This window comes from Zingiber officinale, chromosome 4B (genome assembly GCF_018446385.1).
Source record: "Zingiber officinale cultivar Zhangliang chromosome 4B, Zo_v1.1, whole genome shotgun sequence".
Taxonomy (NCBI): Eukaryota; Viridiplantae; Streptophyta; class Magnoliopsida; order Zingiberales; family Zingiberaceae; genus Zingiber; species Zingiber officinale.
In genome coordinates, this window is record NC_055993.1 from 127,344,358 (window position 1) to 127,363,542 (window position 19,185).

A 19,185-nucleotide genomic window follows, 5' to 3' on the forward strand; every position below is an offset into this window, starting at 1 on the left:
AATCATAAACTAAGTCAACTTCTTTAACATTTTATTTAACGAGCTGAACAGCTTTGATGCACAGAAATGTATGATTAACCATCCATAATTAATGGAAAAATTCACTTGAATTCCCCGACAATTTCTCTGCCAAATGCAGTGATTTTTGTTATTCTGCCAAGCAAATATCTATAAATGATCAGCAAACTTGCATTTTGTTGTATAGTAGCATGGAAACTAAAAAGGAACTGTGACCTAAAAACTCTCTTGATTTATTACTTCAGATGAAAATATTTATTATTCATCTATATTTAACATATTTCTTGTAGTTGGAAAGATTGAAGAGAAATTTAAATTGATATTGTTTAATATACAATTTGCTTGAGTCAATATCGGATGCTAATTTGAGCTGGAACTCTGAATAATGATCAATGGCCTCAATATTTGTTTCCCAACTGCCACCACCTTTTCTTCTTTTTTGTGTCTGCAGTAGGGAGATCTGAACAAGCAAAAGAGAACAATTGAAACAAAGAACAAGTGTTTCATGAACAAATTCAAATTCATCTTATTTCCGACATTTCTTCTTCTTCGCACTGGTGCATACACAATTCGTTACTACTTTTACCTTCTATTTTCCTGTTGTTCATACATAAGTGTAGCAATGAGACTGAGAGTATAATATTTTACCTTGCTCTTCCAGATAAATTGAGTTGTAGTGCACCTCAGCCCAAAAGCTTAAGAAGATGACTGCACGAATAACAGAAATTTCATCACGGCTCCATTTCAGAAACAGAAAACAAGAAAGCATATTAGACTCGAAGTTATATTTAGAGATCTGAGTTTCATCCTGTCGAGGGGGACTGTATCTAGGTAGAATATATAACTGCAATCAGTCATTTGTATCGTACCTCGCTTTGATTTCTCGATGCTGGGCAGAATCTCAATATAGCAAGTATCCTTGAATGATGTCATGACAAAAATTTTAACTCCATACTGCCAAACAAGTCGGCCATTAAGAAAACTATTAAGATTTGAGAAGTACAAGAACTAGATTCAGTTTAAGCAATAAAAAGAAAAACATATAATAAAAAAAATGTACAAATCACACACAAGAAATATCGGTAATACAAACAGGGGACAGGCATTAATTTCTTGAAGAAACAATTCAAATGTGACTAATATCAACTAGGGGACAGGCATTAAATTTGAACTTTGAAGAAATTTCTTCTCTTTTCCATTATTGACATCTATATTTTTCATTCATCCAATAATAAACAAAGTATCCTACTGGAAATAACCCTATAACTGATAAATTGTAAGCAACCCGAATACAAAATTGAAAGCAAAGAAGAGAGTCGTATACTGAATCTGCAGCAGCTTGTAATGTCACGTGATCACCCCACTCGCCGCTTCTGATAACAAGGGAAACAACCAAGTCATTGGGATCATAATATAGAGAAAATATGGTGTTTCTAGGGAAAGGCCTCGAATGAAGGTAAATAATCTCAATAAAAGGTACATACTGTGAAATCTTTTTGACGTAGTCACTATATGTCATTGGAACATACCCATCGTAGATCTCAGGATGAGATTTTAGCTGAAAAGAAAAGAACAAGGTGCTAATGGAGCATGTCGAAAGTGGAAGGAAGCTATTGAAGACTGACTGAAAAATCAACCTGTTCAACAACTTGCTGCCTGACAAACTCATGATGTTCAGATGTTTGATATAATTGGTCAGAAAGTGCTCGGAACTGAAGAAGCATGCACTTTAATGTGTCAGTTTATTTTTTTCTAAGAAACTAATAAAGATAAAATATGAAAAGTAGAACAAGCAAATTTAAAACTATGACCATTTTTGTTATAAGTGGTTCTCTGTCTAAATCCAGTTAATCTAATCATGTCAGCTTGGCATGAATGGTTCTGTATTTTCATAAAATGGTTCTGTATATCAGTGCAGAACCCTATAGATCCTTTAGCATATTTGCAAATGTAGAATTGAAATTTCTGCATTGGGGAAAACATATTCGCACCAAATAAAGGAAAAACAGAAGATATTTGTTACTTGTGTTTAAAAAAAAATCTAAAAAGCAAAAGTCTAGTTTCTTCATCTGTATATGTTAACATCAAAACTACAGGCTGAAATCTATCATGCTTGTCAGTATCAATATAAGGATGGAGAAGAAAAGGCAGTTGAGCTCGTTAAAGGAAAACGAATATATTGTAATCAAGAGTATGCCTCCACTTTGTAAATGTGAGCATCTTTTACGCATTAATCCCTGAAACTTAGTGACACTCCATAAACTAACCGGACTCAGAACCCACACCTAACTAGAGAGATATCAACTTAATCTTCTTTTTCTTCTTGTGAATGACCTCACATGGTCTGGTCCCATCTCTCTGTGAATTTCTTGTAGGTCCAGATTCCTCATGAGGCTATCTCCATAACTTGACTCCTCTTTGCAAGCTTTGACATGACCACTTCGTTCAACAAAATTAGCAGTGCAGAACATTCCTAGGTCTTAAAGACTACCCAAGACGTCATCCATGGCAGAATTTTTTGATTGGGAACAAATTAGTTTGACTGAGCTAGCAAATCTCATATGAGAGAACGGAAAACCACTTACTCAAAAAGTGTTCCCTTCTCTTCACAAGTTTCTTTCGTCTGCAATTTTGGCATGAGGTTGTTGTGTTAGTTGGTTCCTTTTTGTGAGCATCTATGCAACCAACTGCGATCTGAAGAGATCAGCAGCTCCTCTTTGGCTGTGCAATCTTGCTTGCAAGACAAATCAGTGTACCAGTAACACCTATCACAATGCAATTGTAACCTCCCTCATTGTGGCCGACTTCTTCGCAGGTGTTTAATGTGAGAAGGGGCAGCAGCAGGCAATCCTTTCTATGATTATTCTGCCTGACAAGATCTTGAGAAGCATGAGATGTCCAGAATTACAGCTCCTGATAGTCTTTATGTGCAAAAGTAGTTAGTTGTAATTTCATTGAAATCAAAGGAATCTTATTGATTTTTATCATCATCCAAAAATAATCTGGGAATCAAGTGTTAGGCATGGTACTCCCAAAAGAATTTTACATGTGATAGATAGGAGAATAGAATACCAGAGCATCCAAGCACAGAGTAGAAGAACCAATTCAAGTATTGAAGTTCACTCATACCACTTGAATAAATTTGTTTGTTGTTAGTAACATATATTGGCGGGAACATGGTACCAGATCTTGTTAGGTTGGTCAATATGGGCAAAAATTGCTGTTCTATTTGTGAACCAAAGATTAAAATTAAGTCAGCACAAGAAAATATTACATCTTTTGCCTGCGCCTCTAGATAACAATCATTCATTAGTCATATGATTATTGCTCTGGAAATCTAATCACCAAACCCTTACCACTTGTTGGATGATATTGTGATCACTCTTTTTCTCTCTCCATCTACTCACTCGCTCTTGTGTGGACGTGAAGGTAGTTTATGAGGAATCAATCAACAGTATACTCCCCCCAACCCATGTTAATAAGATGAAAGTTAATTTATCCACAATTGAGCAGAGAAGTGAAGCTGTGTTAATGTCATTTGGCATTGATATTGTCTTGTTCAGCTAAACCTTTAGTAAAACCAAAAAATTATACCTTAGTAAGGAATTCCCTCACTAACTTCCCTCAGAAAAAATGAAAGTATTCACATCATGCAAGCATCTAAAAAAAATAACAGAAGTAAATGGAGAAGTAAACAGTCGATCTGCAAATCAACAAGAATCATCATGACATTGAACATAATTCAATTGGCAAACTTATTCAGCAATCAACTATGCCCATGTCAAAGTGGGATGGGGGTCACAAGTGCTACTAGCATGTACAGTATGGACAAAGTAATTTGGCTTTATATAGAAGAGAAAATGAACCTGACAGTTACCATCTCCTTGGACTTTGCGTTCAATTAAGTCATACAATCGCAACCTGAAAATAAGGAAACCCTGACATTCATATGGAGGAAGTTCAGGATGGCTTAACTTGACATCTATATAGTAACCTTGGTTATAATCATTGTTACTTGTCTTGTCAATTTGTATGTTGAAAATATAGTTAATACAATTGGAAGATATACTTTTCATACTTTCAGGGGGTTAAGCAGATAATTTGTACTCTTATTAGTTACTAATGGAGACTCATGGTTGTTGGACTTGGATAACATCAGCTGAAGACAAAGACAACAGCAATATGAATTTGTTACGTGAAACTATTTGTTACTGTTTTACTGGTCACAAACTATTTCTAGGTACTTCAAGTTCAGTTAATAAAAAGGTTAGCCTAAAAACAATAAACACGTTACTTATCATGCGTCATAGCCATTTTTATTTATTACATCTAGTATCCAATCTGCAGAACAAAATGGAATACACATTACACCATGATTTTTCATTGGAAGATGAAAAAATAATATATCACTCTAGTAATTGAGCCAAATTGTGCAAATAGGGGGATTTGCATTGCTATCAATTCCTACAGGTCAGGGGAACAAATTGAATCAAAAAAGAAACTTTTATTGGTCCTACCTCCTCAAAAAGCGATCTGAAAATGATTGAAAGGTGTATTGAGATAAAATTAAAATAATAATAATAATAATAATAATGAAAGAGAAAATCCATGAGTTTTATTTTATTCCTTCCCAACTAACAGGTAAGTAAGAAAAGCTTGATAGTCTAAATAAATACACATATACAAAAACCAACCATGCACTTAGCAATCGAACACATGATATCCCAATGACAAATCCTTGGGCTCCAACATCAGCATCCATGGTTAACAGGAGCAAATATACTAGCAAGTGAAACTAGTCAAACACCTCAAGCATTGAATGTGATTTTTTTTTTTTAATTTCTAAATTTGCTCCAACATCAGCATCCACGGTTAACAGGAGCATCTGTACTAGCATGTGAAACTAGTCAAACACCATCTCAAGCATTGAATGTAGATTTTGTTTTTTTAATTTCTAATTTCCATTGCTTTCTTTCCCTTTCAAGAAGCAGACCATCTCAATCAGAATGTTTTCTTCCACAATGGAACTATAGTGAGAGAAAAACAAGTCAGGCAAGTTTCTTTACTTCCCAAGTGAATTTACTACTGAAAACACCTGAGTAACAACAATCAAGGCTTTGACATGGTTTCTATTGGGATGACCATAACCTTTGAGAAAATTAACAAGGATCAGAGAAATATCCCATAAATCAACAATGTATTAAATTCCAGGACTTGATTAGAACCAGAAGTTCACTCTTCAGAAATGTAGAACTCTAGACATTTAATCTTAATTTCAAGAAAGAAGAGGCTGGAACACGAGTATTATCTAGGTTGTGTCATTGGATATCAAGGATTCAAATACCAGATGTGTCTTCTGTTGCATTAAGTTATCCATATTTCAACCTAACAAAAAAGGCATTACTAAAGCCAACCTCAAGGTATAAACAAGTTGTTTTATTGAATGTTATTTCTACTCTAGGAAAGAGTGGACATTGTACTAAAATTATCCCATTGATCTCACTAAAAATAAATAATCCAAAAGAGATGTACCTCTCTAGGAGCCTTTGATGATCAGAAGTAGCTTCGTCAAAAGAAGGAATATCTCCATTTATTCGAGGAACATGCTGCAGAAACCAAGCAATGATAATGCAATGTCCTTTTAGTTAATATTGAAACACTAGATTTTTTCCATAGAAAAAGTAAGACATAGATATCCAGTAGTATCTGCTATGTGCCTAGACTCATGAAAGAGAGGTTGTGTTTCACTAGCAAGCAACATCCATTATACCCACATCAAAAAGAAATAATCTTCTAATGAATTGTAACTCAACTGCTCAAAGTCTAGCCAGACATCTGATGTGGAACAAATTAGACCCACTACCTGAAACTATCATTATGAGCTTGACGGCTAGTTATATGTCCTTTACATGTACACGTACTAATTTAGCTTGGGATGGTTCTTCATGTAAAGCACATTAGTTTCAAGTAGCATCTTACATCTCAATCTATATCAAATTAACTAATCCTCATTAGGATTGTATGCCCCTAAGGAAAGATATTGATTCCTAACATATAAGCGAGTGATTCCAACATTCTAACCTTCAATGGCGGAGCCAGAAAATTTGTAGCCCCTGGGTTGATCGGACAAAAAAAGCCTCCGGGCTACTTCGTCTCTTTTTTACCCAGGCTAACTTCCTCTCTTTCTCACATATTTTTTCTTTTTCCCATAGAAAATTCAGTCGCTCCTCCCCCTCATCGACATCAAGCCCCCGGGCTATAGCCCAGGTAGGCCAAAAGGTGGCTCCGCCCTTGCTAACCTTACTACAAGGCAATCATTAATAGTTGTGTACCATTCTCACATGGAATAATCACATTTATTATATTACAATACTAGAGCAAGTGAACAACAAGTTATATGTCACATGTTGGCCACATGAAAATTATACCACAACTAAGATCAATTAAGTTCATGTCGTCAGTAATATGATGTTGTCGTCATCTAGCATCTTTGTCCCAACTATTTGGGTTCAGCTACATGAATCTTATCCCTCGCTGAGGTTAAGATCAAATCATTAATAATATTCAGCTTAATTAGATCATTTTCTTTTACTACCATGACTAATATTTTCTTTGTCTCTTTTTCTGTACCCCTTACACCTTCCACTCTAATTGATTCACTTCTAGCATTACAAGTAAAACAAAGCTTACCTTAATATTTTAATTGTAGTACCAAATTAAAGAAATATAAACATTGCCATGAACAACACTATTAGTTTGACTATTGGTATTCTCAAATTGTACATTTATCATCATATTAAAATAGTACATAAAAATTGGCGTCTAAAACTGTGTAATTTGCCAAGAGTATTAAATTAAATAAACATGAATATGAAATGCATTTTTTACATGGTATCTATCAGGATAGCAAATAAACAAACTTGAATATCTGCAACTTACAGGGATTGGATGCATCTGATTTAACCTTCTCCCAACTTCTCCGTCAACAACAGAATATTCATCTGATATTTTCATTGAAAACTCTCTCCTACAAGAGTAGCCTCCAGGACTAGAACATAAAGTAGAGGGTCCAGTTTCATCGTTAACTTCCCATCCATCCTCAGCCACTATATTTATGAGCAGAAGTTCTTAAGTAACATAAAAATTGCAGGACACCATTTATACATAAAAGAAAGAATGTAATTCACTGACACCTGAGTTATACTCTCTTGTATATGGCCCAAACAGATTTTGTGTGAAAACAGATTCAGGCATATGCTCTTCACATGCAGTTCTGGATGTATCTGAATGAACTAGTTGAGAAAATCGGTCTTAGTGGAGGCACACAAACGAGGATCATGCCAACACTAGCATGGATTATCAACGTACCTTCTCTAACACAATAGTTTGAATAAAAGGTAGTTTCCTGGTCAGCTCCACTTCCATAGTATGGAGGGTTTGGTAATGGGTCAAAGATACCAAAATCCCACTGATAAGCTTCAGAATCATTCTCATAAGCAGCCATTGATGTATTAAGGCAACTGTGTGCAAGCAAAGGGAATTAAATTACCCTTCCCAGGGTTATTTGTTGCATTAGAAGAATGCTTCAACAGTCGTAGGTTGCATTTCTCTAACATAAAAGAGTCATCCCTTGCATGTGAAGCACTATAATAAAAGAAAACAGAAATATTAAACCATTTCAAATTGAACAAAAACAAGAAGTAATAAGACAATTTATACCATACATTTAGGGGAGAAAAGGAAAGCAGAACCATATGCCTTTTAACATGACCAACACAACCATAGTTATAGATCAACGTGCAGCTGCACCATGCATCTTAACATAAGTGTTTGACATTCTTGGCATATGTCCATTAAACAACACATGCACAACCATCATAAGAATGGCGTGCAGCAGAATGATGTGAAATATTTGGCATTTATATATTTATTGAATCAATCAGTTGAAAAAATCAATCTTTCAAATGACAAAATTGAACAATGAGTAGCAATACCATCCTAAGCATTTGTGCACACACAGAGACACAAATGCAAAAGCGTTAGATGTAATTACTTTGAAGTTTATATTGTTATTATCTGAAACAAGATCAGAACTGCATTGCACTTAAATTGGTATCCTGATTAAAGAGTTGTTAAACTTTTTCTCAGCTAATATATGACTTGGGATGTTCAGTGTAAAAATAAATAAATAAGAGAAGCCAGCAGAAAATCTGATAGTTTATTTTCCAGAAAACAGCTAGTTAAAAAGTCTCCATCACTGCTTTCCTTTATTTTTCTTTACATCAAAGCAACGAAAGAACGAGCAAACACGGAATTGAAGTCAAGGAACGAACAATTGCTTAAAACCGAATCCTGAGGGTCGTATGTGATCTCACATCTGATCCTAAGTTCTAAACCTTCTGTTGTTCTCAAGTGAAATGGATCCTAATAGAAGAAGTTCAAGGACGAAAACTTGAAAAGAAAAGAACTGTCCAATCTGTTGCCGAAATTGCAGTACAATTAGAAGATAACCACAGATAAGAAACTCCAAATATTCTCCCAAAACAAAAATCTTGCAAATGAGAACGGAGCAATACTTGTACGAATTCCAATTCTCACCCTTAAAAAGATCCAATTATAGCCAAGGAAATCAAAATCCGCATCCAACTACTCTAGCATCTTAATATGGAAAAGCAAGCTACAGATTGATCCACGAAACCATCAATAGGATAGGATAATCCTCAATAAATTTCAACCATCAACCACGACCAAGGCAACCTACTCGGGAACACTTACCTCAACGAAGACGAACCCCCCAAAAGGGTAAAATCTCCCCCCACACGAACTCAAATGGACTTCATAAGGCAAGTCGTCGTCCAAGCGCCACCGACGACTGGGGAATCGCCGGGCAGGAGGTTCCTCTTTCTTCGCTCCCCCCACTCTTTTATAATCCGCGATCTCCGCTCACGGGGAGAGCCACGTGTACGTCCCGAATGACTCGAGGCTGCCGGCCCGAAGCGCCACACCGTCGTTTCTGGCGGCCGTTACCGTACCGGGTCGGGGTGGGAGTTGGAGCCGGTCCAATGTTTGAACCGATGGGCTGGCCGATGAGTAGGATCCGACGTGGGCACGCCCATTGATTGGATCAGACGGCGGAAAACACAGACAGAGTACAAATCAAAGTTGGAATCGGCACTTAACCTTATAAAGAATAGACGTGGGGAGATGGGTCAGCAATATGTATCGTTAATTTATAGGCGTTTTCACTAAATTCTTCTCGCCTAGTTTTTACTCCACTTTCTTTGTCTCATTAATGATATGGGAGTGTTGGTGACGTGCAGGGAACGATATGCCAATAATTATTAGGGGTTTGTAAAAATTGGAATTAATCATTTCGTAATTTTGAAGTTTAATTTGATTATTTTAGAAATTTATTTTTTTTAAAAAAATATTAATTATTTTGATTAATTTGATTCGATTTTAAAATTCTTAATTCTATTGAACCAAATAACTCGATTTATTTTATTTTACTTCTGTAATTATTATTAGGAATTTGAATGGGAGATAATATTCAACTTCTCATTTTACATGATAATCATGTTTTCAAAGTTTTGAATAGTAATGAGCAAATACATATTCTCAAATTCCTTAAAAGTTAAAATCAAATAGAAATTTTAATTTAGAAAAAAAAAATTATTCAATTAAATCGATTTCATGGATTTAATTTTAAATTAATTACTCAGTCCCAATGGCAATGGCAACAAGGGTGAGTATGAGTGTCATGTCTTGCAGACCGAAGAATATGGATTTAATTTTAATTATAGTTATGATCCAACCGTAATTATGAATAATTCATTTTCTGATCTACTTTTTGACTAAGAGATCTAGTCTCGCAACAACTTGCGAGGCATTAAACCTCGAATTACTTTCTCTGTAGCCCTCTTCAATGCTCCACTCTGCCAACCGCAAAAAGCCTCATCAATGCCGGAATGCTGCGACAGGTATTTCTAAATAGATTCCTCTGTTCTCGCGTCAAAATCTGGAAGCATTTTGTCTTTAAAAAAATGAAGTCATTTGTCAGCAGGTGATCGAGGCGCACAATGCGGAGGAGATCAAGAAGCGATCGGAAGTGTACGAGGCGGCGCCGAAGCTATTCTACTGCAGCGACACCGGCATGAACTGCCTGGCGGCGGGAAGCTCGCCCAGGTTCAAGGTCTGCGATGCGGATTTCGGCTTCGGCGAGCCGGAGCGCGTCCGCAGCGGCGCCAACAACAAGTTCGACGGCATCGTGTACCAGTACCCGGGCAGAGAAGGCGGTCCGAGCATCGACGTCGAGCTCACCTTGGAAGCAGGGGCCATGGCGAGGTTGGAGAAAGACGAGGACTTCCTCGTCGTAAAGCCCTGCTGAAAGCGCGCGACACAGCAATCAAAGCCACTCAATTGGATCGCACACAGTTTAATACTTAACTAATCTACTACACCTGTTCAATGACGTATTCCATTGCCGTTGGAGGATCATCATACCTGAGAACACTCGTGTTCTTGCTTATCTCAGATTTAATAAACTTGCCATTAGTTTGTGTTCACTGTTGATCTAATCTTCATTCTACGAAGCATTATTGATTTCATTCACTAATGGTGCGGATAGAATCGCGGCCTAATATCGGCCCAGAGGATTTTCCCCAAATACTTCATGCATTTTTGGTCCATTTTATTTTTGCTGGCCTTCAATTGGTTTCAGAATCTTTAACTTTTTTCACTTGTAGGTTAGAAGGGAGTCAAGGGACGGAATTAAGCAAAATATCATCGGAATCGGAGGTGATTTAGTTGAAGTTAAGTCGAGCTAACGTAGGTTTTGTCATGGTGATTTGTTAATTGATTCTTTATTTATATGTACTCATCCCAAAAGTCTTCAGTTTTGAGTTTGTAAAAGTCAAAAATAACTAGTTTTGAGTTCGAGTTCGTCAATTCTTACATCAACCTAAGTTCGATCGTGCGTAAGCAGATTAGTGATAATCGGTGTATGAAAATGGAAACTAGTTCTCATTGCAATTTAAATGAATAATTTTGTATAATTTGCAGCATCTCAACCTGAAATTATTGTACCTAATCCTCCATCGTCCGCTTGTCTGCAAGCGGAATTTGCCACCACCAAAATACAGACTCGTCCCTGGCTACCCTCCTCGTGGACTCGTCAGGAATCTAGCAGTAACGGTCCTCATACACTCTAGCTCGACGGGTACACGGAGCGTAAGAAAAAGGCCTTTCGTTGCTTCCCTCCCCTCGGATTCCCTGCAACGCTGTCGTTTATAATATATGGACGAGGGATCCACACCCTCGTCCACGCCGGCGAATCCTCCGCCTTTTAAGTTTTACCACGACGACGATAATAATAATAATAATAATACATTTACATTGAGTGATTTATCAAATAGCGCATGGAAATTTTTTAAATCGCACACCATATTTAAGAATCACTAACGAGTGCACGGCTTTGGACGCCCTTTTTATTCTATGCTTCTTAGATCAACTGTAGATTTCAATTCATACTTCTAATAATTCCTGAGCATCCGACTCATATTAAAAAGATTAAATATAAAAATTATTTATGTGAGTCTGGTCTCCTGGAGACTAGGATAATAGTTGGATATGATATGAGAGAAGATCAAGGCCAAGTTTAGTTTAGTTTCCTCACACTAAGTGTTTCTTGATCAGAATCAAAATTTGACATAATATCTATATTCCTCTCACTCAATCTTATTAGATAAATATAAATTTATAGAAATTCAAATATCTTAGATTCATCAATGAGTTTCAGTTAACATCCATCGATCGATGTAGAGAGCTCATATTACATTTATTTAAGGTCGTGCTGATTTCTAAGATTGCAAGGGATATAAAAATATCCTCCATTACTTATTTTGAGCTCTCCAGATGTACTCCAGTATATACTAACTTTCAACTATAATGTTTGGGTCTAGTCTCCTAGAGATCAAGACTATATCGGATATGATCTTAGAGCAAACTAGAACCAAATTGGGCTTGGCCTTCCCACACCATGGCCATATAATGTTCCTTTATCATAACCAAAGTTTAAAATTATATTTATCTTATTTTCATTCAATCCTATAGGATGCATGCAAGTCTATAGAAATCCAAATAGCCTAGGTACATTAGTGAGTTTCGGTCAAAACTCACTGATTAACCTATAGAACTCAAATTGCTCTCATTTCAAATCCTATGTATTTTTAAAGTTACAAGAAATCCAAATATATCTTCCATAACTATTTTCGAGCTTCTTCTCAAATTGTGGTCCAGAGGTTTTGTTTGTAAGGGTCATAACTTTTTAACTCGGGATGAGTTTTAGGACATTTCAGGAGTCAAAATGAAGCTTGTTCAAAGATCTATGATTTGTTACAGGGTTAATCCATAACATCCCAATTTCATACCAAAAAAAATCCTTAAATGCCTTTTAAAGGCCTGAAAGACTTATTTTTCTCCTTAGCACTACTAGGGAAGTACAAAAATAGTAACAGATGACACATTTAGACTCTTTGACAATTCAAAAACTCGCAAGACTTAAAATGAGTACAATTGAAGTTCTTTAAGTCGATTAGTAAATTTTAATCGAAACACTAATGGATCTAAATTATTTGGATTTCTATAAATTTACAACTACATGAGAGTTTATAAAAAATAGATTTAATGTCAAATTTTGGTTTTGATTTTAATAGTTATATTATAAAAATAAATTTGAGTTATATAAATAGAAGAAAGAAGAGAGACTAGAGAGATTTACTTTCCATAAAAGATCGGAAAAGAGAGGGATTTGAGATAGAAATAATTTTTATATTTAATATTTTGAATGGGCCTGGATGCTTTGGTAGTAGGGAACTGAAATCTAGTGTTGGTAAGATGGGTACGTAGAACGGGAAGTGCTCCTAAAGCAGTGCGCTCTTTAGCTCTTTAGTCAGTATGGTGCACGATTTAAGAATTTCCCGATTTTACATGTGTCATTTGGTAAATCTTCGTTTTACATTTTCTTCCGCCTTTTAATTACGGTGCATGCCTCCATCCCTATGGATTTGAACGTTAATCTATGTAATATCTTCCAAAAAAAACAAAGAATTGACTTGTCACGTACTATTATATTAATATCTGTCTTATATTAACCCACTCAAATTTATTTTACCATTAACCTTTATTATTTATGATTATCTGGTTCACTCATTTAATTTTATTTTTATGTGATATTAAATAAATAAATATATTGAACATTGATTTATGTATAAGTATGAGAACAGTAGAACACCGTCCATATTAATTAAGTATTATAACATCCCCGCATTAAAATGGACGTGGGTTCTCTAAATATCATTAAATGAACTTGTTTTTTTTTATTTCGCACAAAAAACAGTGAAAATAAATAGTTTTGTTCTAAATCCATTAAACTGATTACTGACCAACTTTTAACTGTTTTACTAGTTACTTACTTACTTTGCTCCCTACTTCACCAAAAGCTAACGACTCTCTCATGCACGTGGATGTGACACGAAACATTATTGCACGTAACAGATAGGTTTGTTATATTTTTTTGCTATTGACTAATTCACCCGTCTTAAAAATGTATTTTTTTTTTGCAAATTAATTAAACGAGACAGACGTATGAAGTACGTCGAGTTTGGATGGAGACCTTAATGCATGCGGCCAAAACATCCCACCTTCTTGAAACAGCAACAATATAGAGAGATAGATAGCTATAGCTCATATGATGCATCATTTCAAGAACTTTTAAAATTGATCTGAATCAAGTCGAAGCTACGGAATAGTTCTGATAATTAAATCGATCACAATTCTGAGAAAAAATCTCCTACCATCTGTATAGATACAGATATATATATTTTGAAACAAATTAAAAGAAAAGGTAAGCGTAATCGACAACAACCCCATGCAGATCGTAGTATAGTTAATTAATTTAACTGCCATGGTCAGAATCTCGAACCTTCTTCCCCTTGGCCTGTGTCGTCGTCGGCTCGTCGACCTCGCGATCTCTCCGCTTGAACAGCTGCTCCAGCTGTCGGGTCTCCGCCGCGATGAGCTCCGGCGGCGGTGGAGGCGGAGGGGGCCTCCGCCGCCGCCTCCTCCATTTCCGCTTCCTCGGCGCTGGCGGGCAGTTCGGCGGCGCCGGCGGTAGCTTGCTCTCTTCCGACGTCGGCGTGCGGCAGCAGTGGTGGGGATCAGCATCCTCCGGTGCTCCTTCGTTGACCTCCTGCAGCTCTTCTCTTAGCGGAGGGGAGCCAGTCAGTTGGATGGGCCTCAACTCTGCAGAGGCGTCTGACATGACGCACAGCAACAAATGAAACACCAATCTATGTTCAAGAGCACATATAGTTACTTCGTCGGGCATTATACGGAGGATTTTTTACTTTTGTATGGATGGACGCAGATGGTGTGAGGGACCATCCGAAGAAGGTATCTCATCTTCTATTGATTCTAACTTTCTAAGGCGACAGGGAAGGGAGGCAAAGCGATGGGGGGTGTGCTCGGAAAGCATATTCTTTTATGTATCTGCGTCTTATCGGACCCGAAACAAGATGGAGGGCCCCTTTTGATGGAATTAGCTGGATAAATATTTAGGAAGCTTTTTGGTGGTGTATTTGTGTCTGCTGGTGCTGTAGAAGTAAACAGGGAAAGGCGGCTCATAGGATACCTTGAGCAGAAGTGGGGCCCAGGGCTAAATGGACTAGGCATTGGATGCTGTTGGGGGCGATAAATGCACCGCCTATTTGCTTGACGGGGAGGGAATTAATTAAAGGGAATCAGCTCTGGTTTACTTCTGCTGGTGTATTTTTGTGGGGAGCTGTTATGTTATGGTGCTGCGAGTAAAAAATAATTTAATTCAGAAATTTTATTCAATTAATTCAAAATTTTAATTTATTAGCGATATTCTCTGTGGCTGGTATCCACACCACAATCAGGGATGCCACGCCGTTGCCTCGCCGACGGCCTGTCGTCGACCTTCCTCTCGTCGTGCTTGAGAAAGAGTGCTTCCTCGTCGAGCCTGCGCGATGGGCGAGAAGCCCACGCGCAGGTCGTCGCCCGTGGCTTTCTCCCCCACGTCACGCTCGAGACCGACCTCGTCCTCATGTACGCCCGCTGCTCTGGCATCCACCTCGCCCGCATGGTGTTCGACCGGATGCCGCAACGGAACATGCATTCCTGGAACATCCTCCTCTCCTCCTACGCCCAAATGGGCCCCCTCGCCGACCAACTCGGGGTCCTCTCTCTTCCCCGCAGTCTTCTCCGCTCCGGCCTTCTTCCCGATCACTTCACGCTTCCATCTCTCTTCAAGGTCTGTGCCGCCGTCAGAGATCACTTTCGAGGCATGGCATTCCACAACTGGGCCATATGCCTCGGGCACGAAGGTTGTTTCATCGTCCGGGGCTCCATTATGGATATGTACGCGAAATGTGGGCTCTTGGATGATGCTCGCTACTTGTTTGAAACAATGCCTCGCAGGGACAGTGCTACGTGGAATTCTATTGTCTCAGGTTATGCAAGGCTTGGATGTTCAGCGGAAGCACTGGCCCTTTATCGCCGTAGGTCAAAATGCGAGGTCGAGGAGGATTTCATGGCCATTCCAAGCATCTTGAGTGCATGTGCTAGGGAAGGAGACTTGAGAAGAGGGAAGGAAGTTCACGGTAGAGCTACTCGGTGTTTGTTGTTTGACTGCGATGTCACGATCGGCAATTCTCTGATTGATATGTATGCTAAGTGCGGCTGTGTGGGTGATGCACAGAAAGTTTTCTCAAGAATGAGCCGGCAAAATTTGGTTACATGGTCGACTTTGATCTCTTGCTACGGTGCCCATGGTGACGGCTACGAGTCACTGAGACTGTATCAAGAAATGCTAGAGCGAGGAATGAAGCCAAATCGTATAACATTCACTTCGATCCTGTCCAGTTGCAGCCACTCTGGACTTGTGAGCCAGGGAATGAGGATCTTTGAATCCATGCAAGATGTTCACAGCGTGGAGCCTGGAGTCGAGCACTATGCGTGTCTAGTGGACCTTATTGGTCGTTCAGGAAGGATCAAAGAAGCTCTAGATATTATTCAGACAATGCCCATGGAGCCAACTTCTAGTGTTTGGGGAGCACTATTAGGTGCTTGTGTGATGCACAGAAATATAAAGGTCGGAGAGATCGCCTCGTCAAGATTATTTGAACTAGAGGAGAGGAATGCTAGCAACTATGTGGCTCTTTGCGGAATACATGAAGCACTTGGCCAATTGGACTGTGTGGCCAAGTTGAGAACAAAGATGAGAAAACTGGGCATGGTGAAGAAACCAGGGTGCAGTTGGCTTGATGCGGACGGGAAATTGCAGATTTTCTATCAAGGAGATGCTGTGAATCCCCAAGTAAACGGTATCCGCTAATTGTTAGATGCTATGAATAAACATTCATCAATCCTATTATAAATGATCTTGATTGTTACTCTGAATCAGATATCCTTGTGTTGGAATGTCTGCATCTTTTGGCCATGCCTTCTCAATAAGAAGACTCAAATATCTTTTAATGGTTGCTGCAAGCATTGCCTTCTAAAGTACTACATGAAGCTAGAGTTCACAGACATCTACAGCGATGACCGTTAGTTCAATTCGACGACAATATTCAAACAGTCGAGATATTGGCTTTGCGGAACGACTTTCTCCTCTTTGAGAGAAGATGATTCGAAGTAAAATAAAATGAATCCAAGCACTATCAAAAACTCCAGCAGAAGTTTTGGATGCCAAGAACTTGTTCAAAGTAACCAAAAAAAAAAAAAATCCAGCATCAATCACTATCTGAAAACAAAGACAGTTTTTTAAGTCATAAAAACTGTAATGGAAGAAGAATGATGGTACAAAAGAGCAAGTTAATCACAAAAAGGGCAAGATAAACTAGCAGATTGCATATCTGTTAAGAATAACACTTCTATTCTTGATGAGCAAAGAATTCAGCTAACAATATACTCACTGCCGCACAATACAGGACGCCCAAATGCTAATTATTAACAGATCACCAATCAAGATCAATTGTTTAGGCAATCGGAGGATAGCATCAAAGTTCATCTATCTTTTACCCTAAATCTACGTTCGTCAGAAGGAGTCACTGAAAACAACCAAATGGGATCACCCTCCGTGAAATCCAAAACATGATTCAAATCAACATGAAAGAAAACTGAAGTATTTGTGGTTCATCAAACAAAATCCGACTACCTTAAAGCCAATCGAAGCGTGGGGTTGGATCGCTTCTGTCTCAGGCGTGCCCTTTTAGGAAGGCAGAGTCGCCGGGGGGGCGCCGAGGAGGGCGGACTGCTGCATCTCCAGATCGTTGATCTGCTGCTCTCGGTCCATCTCGATGATGAGGGGGACGACGAGCACGAGGAATGTCGTTCCTGCTATCCACGCGGCCTTTCCAGTGCTGCGGAGGAGCTTCTTGGCTACGGTGGAGGCCTCAGCGGCGGCGTCTCTGCCTCGCGCGACGATCGCAGACTGCGACACCGATCTCGATATGCGGGACAGAACTCCATCGCCATCGCCGCTGCCGCTGCCGCCCGGCGCTGAGGAGGAAGAAGACGCCATTTTGAGAGCGAATGAAAGGCGGCTCGAAGCGGAGGGAAGGCGAGGCTAACCCTTAACAAGGTGGATTTGTATCCTTATACTAGGAAATTTACGGAACCACCGACCACGTTTGGATATGCTCAGAAAACGTCAACTAGTTTCAAAATTTCTCAAACTAGGCCCCCTTTTGAAGGTATACTACTATACTTCTCAAAATAGCCCCCCTTTTGAAGGTATACTACTATACTTCTCAACATAGCCCCTCTTTATTATTAGACTTCAAAGTTTGTAACTTTTCCAAATATATTCTACATCTTTAGAATTTCCAAAATGCGCCTCTGACTGGGTAAATGTACAAAAGATGTTCCCTCCAGCATACCGTTTTTATTTATACCAAAATTGTAATTTTTTCCAGAAAAATAAGGTATCGTTAAATTTGTGAAAGTAAAATTTACATAAAAAATATTATTGACTTAAAATGAGTTATTTAAATTCATGTATTGTTGGCGCTTGATCTCCTTAATGTAAAGTGTCGCATGAGTAATTGATCTCTCCCCTGTAAAGGGTTATATGATTGTTAGAGTAGGTGTCTTATAAAATCAACTGTTGATTAGGATTTTATTGATTTTTGTAAATAATTTTTTTTTATTTTAATATAATTTAATTTAATTTTATATTTATTTTATCTTTATACTCATACTAGATGTATAGATAAAATCTTTGAATATACTATAGTGAAATGTGATGATACATATAATGATCATCATGAAATATATCAATATCCATTGTATATTCTAAATTTGTTCTTAGTCAATTGAATCACCTAATAAATAAAGATAAATGTCGCTCAAGCTAAAGGCTAGCATCTGTGATGTAGTATACCACGTTTCATTGGTAAGGATATAGAGATGTTTAAGCATACAGATAGGTAATCATACGATGAGTTCATAGAACATCTCTCACGACTTTCCAAGTGATTATCATTTATCGAGTAGATAAGTCTTTGGTTGTAATAGTATACTAGTAATCCTTATGACTCGAGACAACACTGAGACTATATGTTGGGCTATACTTTGACTCATTTACCGACTCTATTAGAGTCATCAAATGATGAGATTGGGTGTAGTAATGGAAAAAATGTAGATCCGCTACATCAACGACTCCCTAATGTCGACTCCATGGATATGGAAGAAGATAAATACAGGTACACGGACGTTAGGGGCATGGTGGGGTAAACCTTAGATTGTCAGTTCTTGAGAATCGACCCCTAACCATTACGCTAGAGATGTCATGCATCCACCGTTTGCGCTACGCCCTAGGGATGAGGTGTAGTAATGAAACATATAAGAGTCAGTGTATTATAGTCGGAGATGCACCATACATCCACAGGTGTGGATATCCTATGTAATACTATAAGGTATGCTTTAGGAAATGAGTTTCCTAATTGCACATATTATATCACTATAAGATATACCATATAGTTGTCGAATCAATAAACAACCCTCGATGTACTAATGATGATAGATTTGATTGGAATATATGATATGAAGGGACCGGATTGTATGTTACCATAATCGACTGGTTCT

The 19,185-nt window shown here is 38.1% G+C and overlaps 4 protein-coding genes and 1 non-coding gene across 7 annotated transcripts; 1 reads left to right on the forward strand and 4 right to left on the reverse strand.

Moving 5' to 3' along the window:
• Positions 1-230: 230 nt before the first annotated feature.
• On the reverse strand, positions 231-8,936 carry LOC121976582 (OVARIAN TUMOR DOMAIN-containing deubiquitinating enzyme 12-like). 3 transcript variants are annotated; one of them, XM_042528804.1, is made up of 13 exons: positions 8,794-8,936; positions 7,568-7,662; positions 7,387-7,494; positions 7,212-7,301; positions 6,958-7,124; positions 5,551-5,624; positions 3,885-3,939; positions 1,656-1,730; positions 1,503-1,576; positions 1,343-1,391; positions 888-972; positions 667-726; positions 231-478 (listed from the first exon to the last, which is right to left on the reverse strand). In XM_042528804.1, the coding sequence occupies exons 2-13, from the start codon at positions 7,632-7,634 to the stop codon at positions 417-419; spliced, it is 966 nt and encodes a 321-aa protein (XP_042384738.1). In that variant the 5' UTR covers positions 7,635-7,662; positions 8,794-8,936; the 3' UTR covers positions 231-416. The 3 variants fall into 3 exon arrangements, with proteins under 3 accessions (XP_042384738.1, XP_042384737.1, XP_042384739.1); XM_042528803.1 differs by having other exon boundaries at positions 7,212-7,310; XM_042528805.1 differs by having other exon boundaries at positions 7,387-7,662; positions 8,794-8,905.
• On the reverse strand, positions 2,942-3,015 carry LOC121978979. The gene has a single exon (XR_006111284.1). It is a non-coding gene; the product is annotated as a small nucleolar RNA R12 (small nucleolar RNA).
• A 4,868-nt stretch (positions 8,937-13,804) lies between the features above and the next one.
• Positions 13,805-14,586, reverse strand: LOC121976584 (cyclin-dependent protein kinase inhibitor SMR1-like). The gene has a single exon (XM_042528807.1). It carries the CDS (start codon positions 14,402-14,404, stop codon positions 13,973-13,975), a length of 432 nt encoding a protein of 143 aa, XP_042384741.1. The 5' UTR covers positions 14,405-14,586; the 3' UTR covers positions 13,805-13,972.
• Positions 14,587-14,591: 5 nt separating this feature from the next.
• On the forward strand, positions 14,592-16,570 carry LOC121976583 (pentatricopeptide repeat-containing protein At3g12770-like). The gene is made up of 2 exons (XM_042528806.1): positions 14,592-16,421; positions 16,502-16,570. Exons 1-2 carry the CDS (start codon positions 14,978-14,980, stop codon positions 16,549-16,551), a joined length of 1,494 nt encoding a protein of 497 aa, XP_042384740.1. The 5' UTR covers positions 14,592-14,977; the 3' UTR covers positions 16,552-16,570.
• Positions 16,571-16,949: 379 nt separating this feature from the next.
• On the reverse strand, positions 16,950-17,776 carry LOC121976585 (mitochondrial import receptor subunit TOM9-2-like). Its single transcript, XM_042528808.1, has 2 exons — positions 17,255-17,776; positions 16,950-17,147 (listed from the first exon to the last, which is right to left on the reverse strand). The coding sequence occupies exon 1, from the start codon at positions 17,618-17,620 to the stop codon at positions 17,309-17,311; it is 312 nt and encodes a 103-aa protein (XP_042384742.1). The 5' UTR covers positions 17,621-17,776; the 3' UTR covers positions 16,950-17,147; positions 17,255-17,308.
• Positions 17,777-19,185: the final 1,409 nt, after the last annotated feature.

What these genes read in the sequence shown, in the direction of transcription:
- LOC121976582 (XM_042528803.1), bottom strand. Translation starts at nt 7,634, where the DNA reads ATGTTAGAGAAATGCAACCTACGACTGTTGAAGCATTCTTCTAATGCA. An exon ending in CATCAAAGGCTCCTAGAGAG is followed by an intron (nt 3,940 to 5,550) that starts GTACATCTCTTT and finishes CCTTATTTTCAG; the next exon opens with GTTGCGATTGTATGACTTAA. An exon ending in AATTTATCTGGAAGAGCAAG is followed by an intron (nt 479 to 666) that starts GTAAAATATTAT and finishes TTGCTTGTTCAG; the next exon opens with ATCTCCCTACTGCAGACACA.
- LOC121976584 (XM_042528807.1), bottom strand. Translation starts at nt 14,404, where the DNA reads ATGCCCGACGAAGTAACTATATGTGCTCTTGAACATAGATTGGTGTTT.
- LOC121976583 (XM_042528806.1), top strand. Translation starts at nt 14,978, where the DNA reads ATGCCACGCCGTTGCCTCGCCGACGGCCTGTCGTCGACCTTCCTCTCG. An exon ending in TGTGAATCCCCAAGTAAACG is followed by an intron (nt 16,422 to 16,501) that starts GTATCCGCTAAT and finishes ACTCTGAATCAG; the next exon opens with ATATCCTTGTGTTGGAATGT.
- LOC121976585 (XM_042528808.1), bottom strand. Translation starts at nt 17,620, where the DNA reads ATGGCGTCTTCTTCCTCCTCAGCGCCGGGCGGCAGCGGCAGCGGCGAT.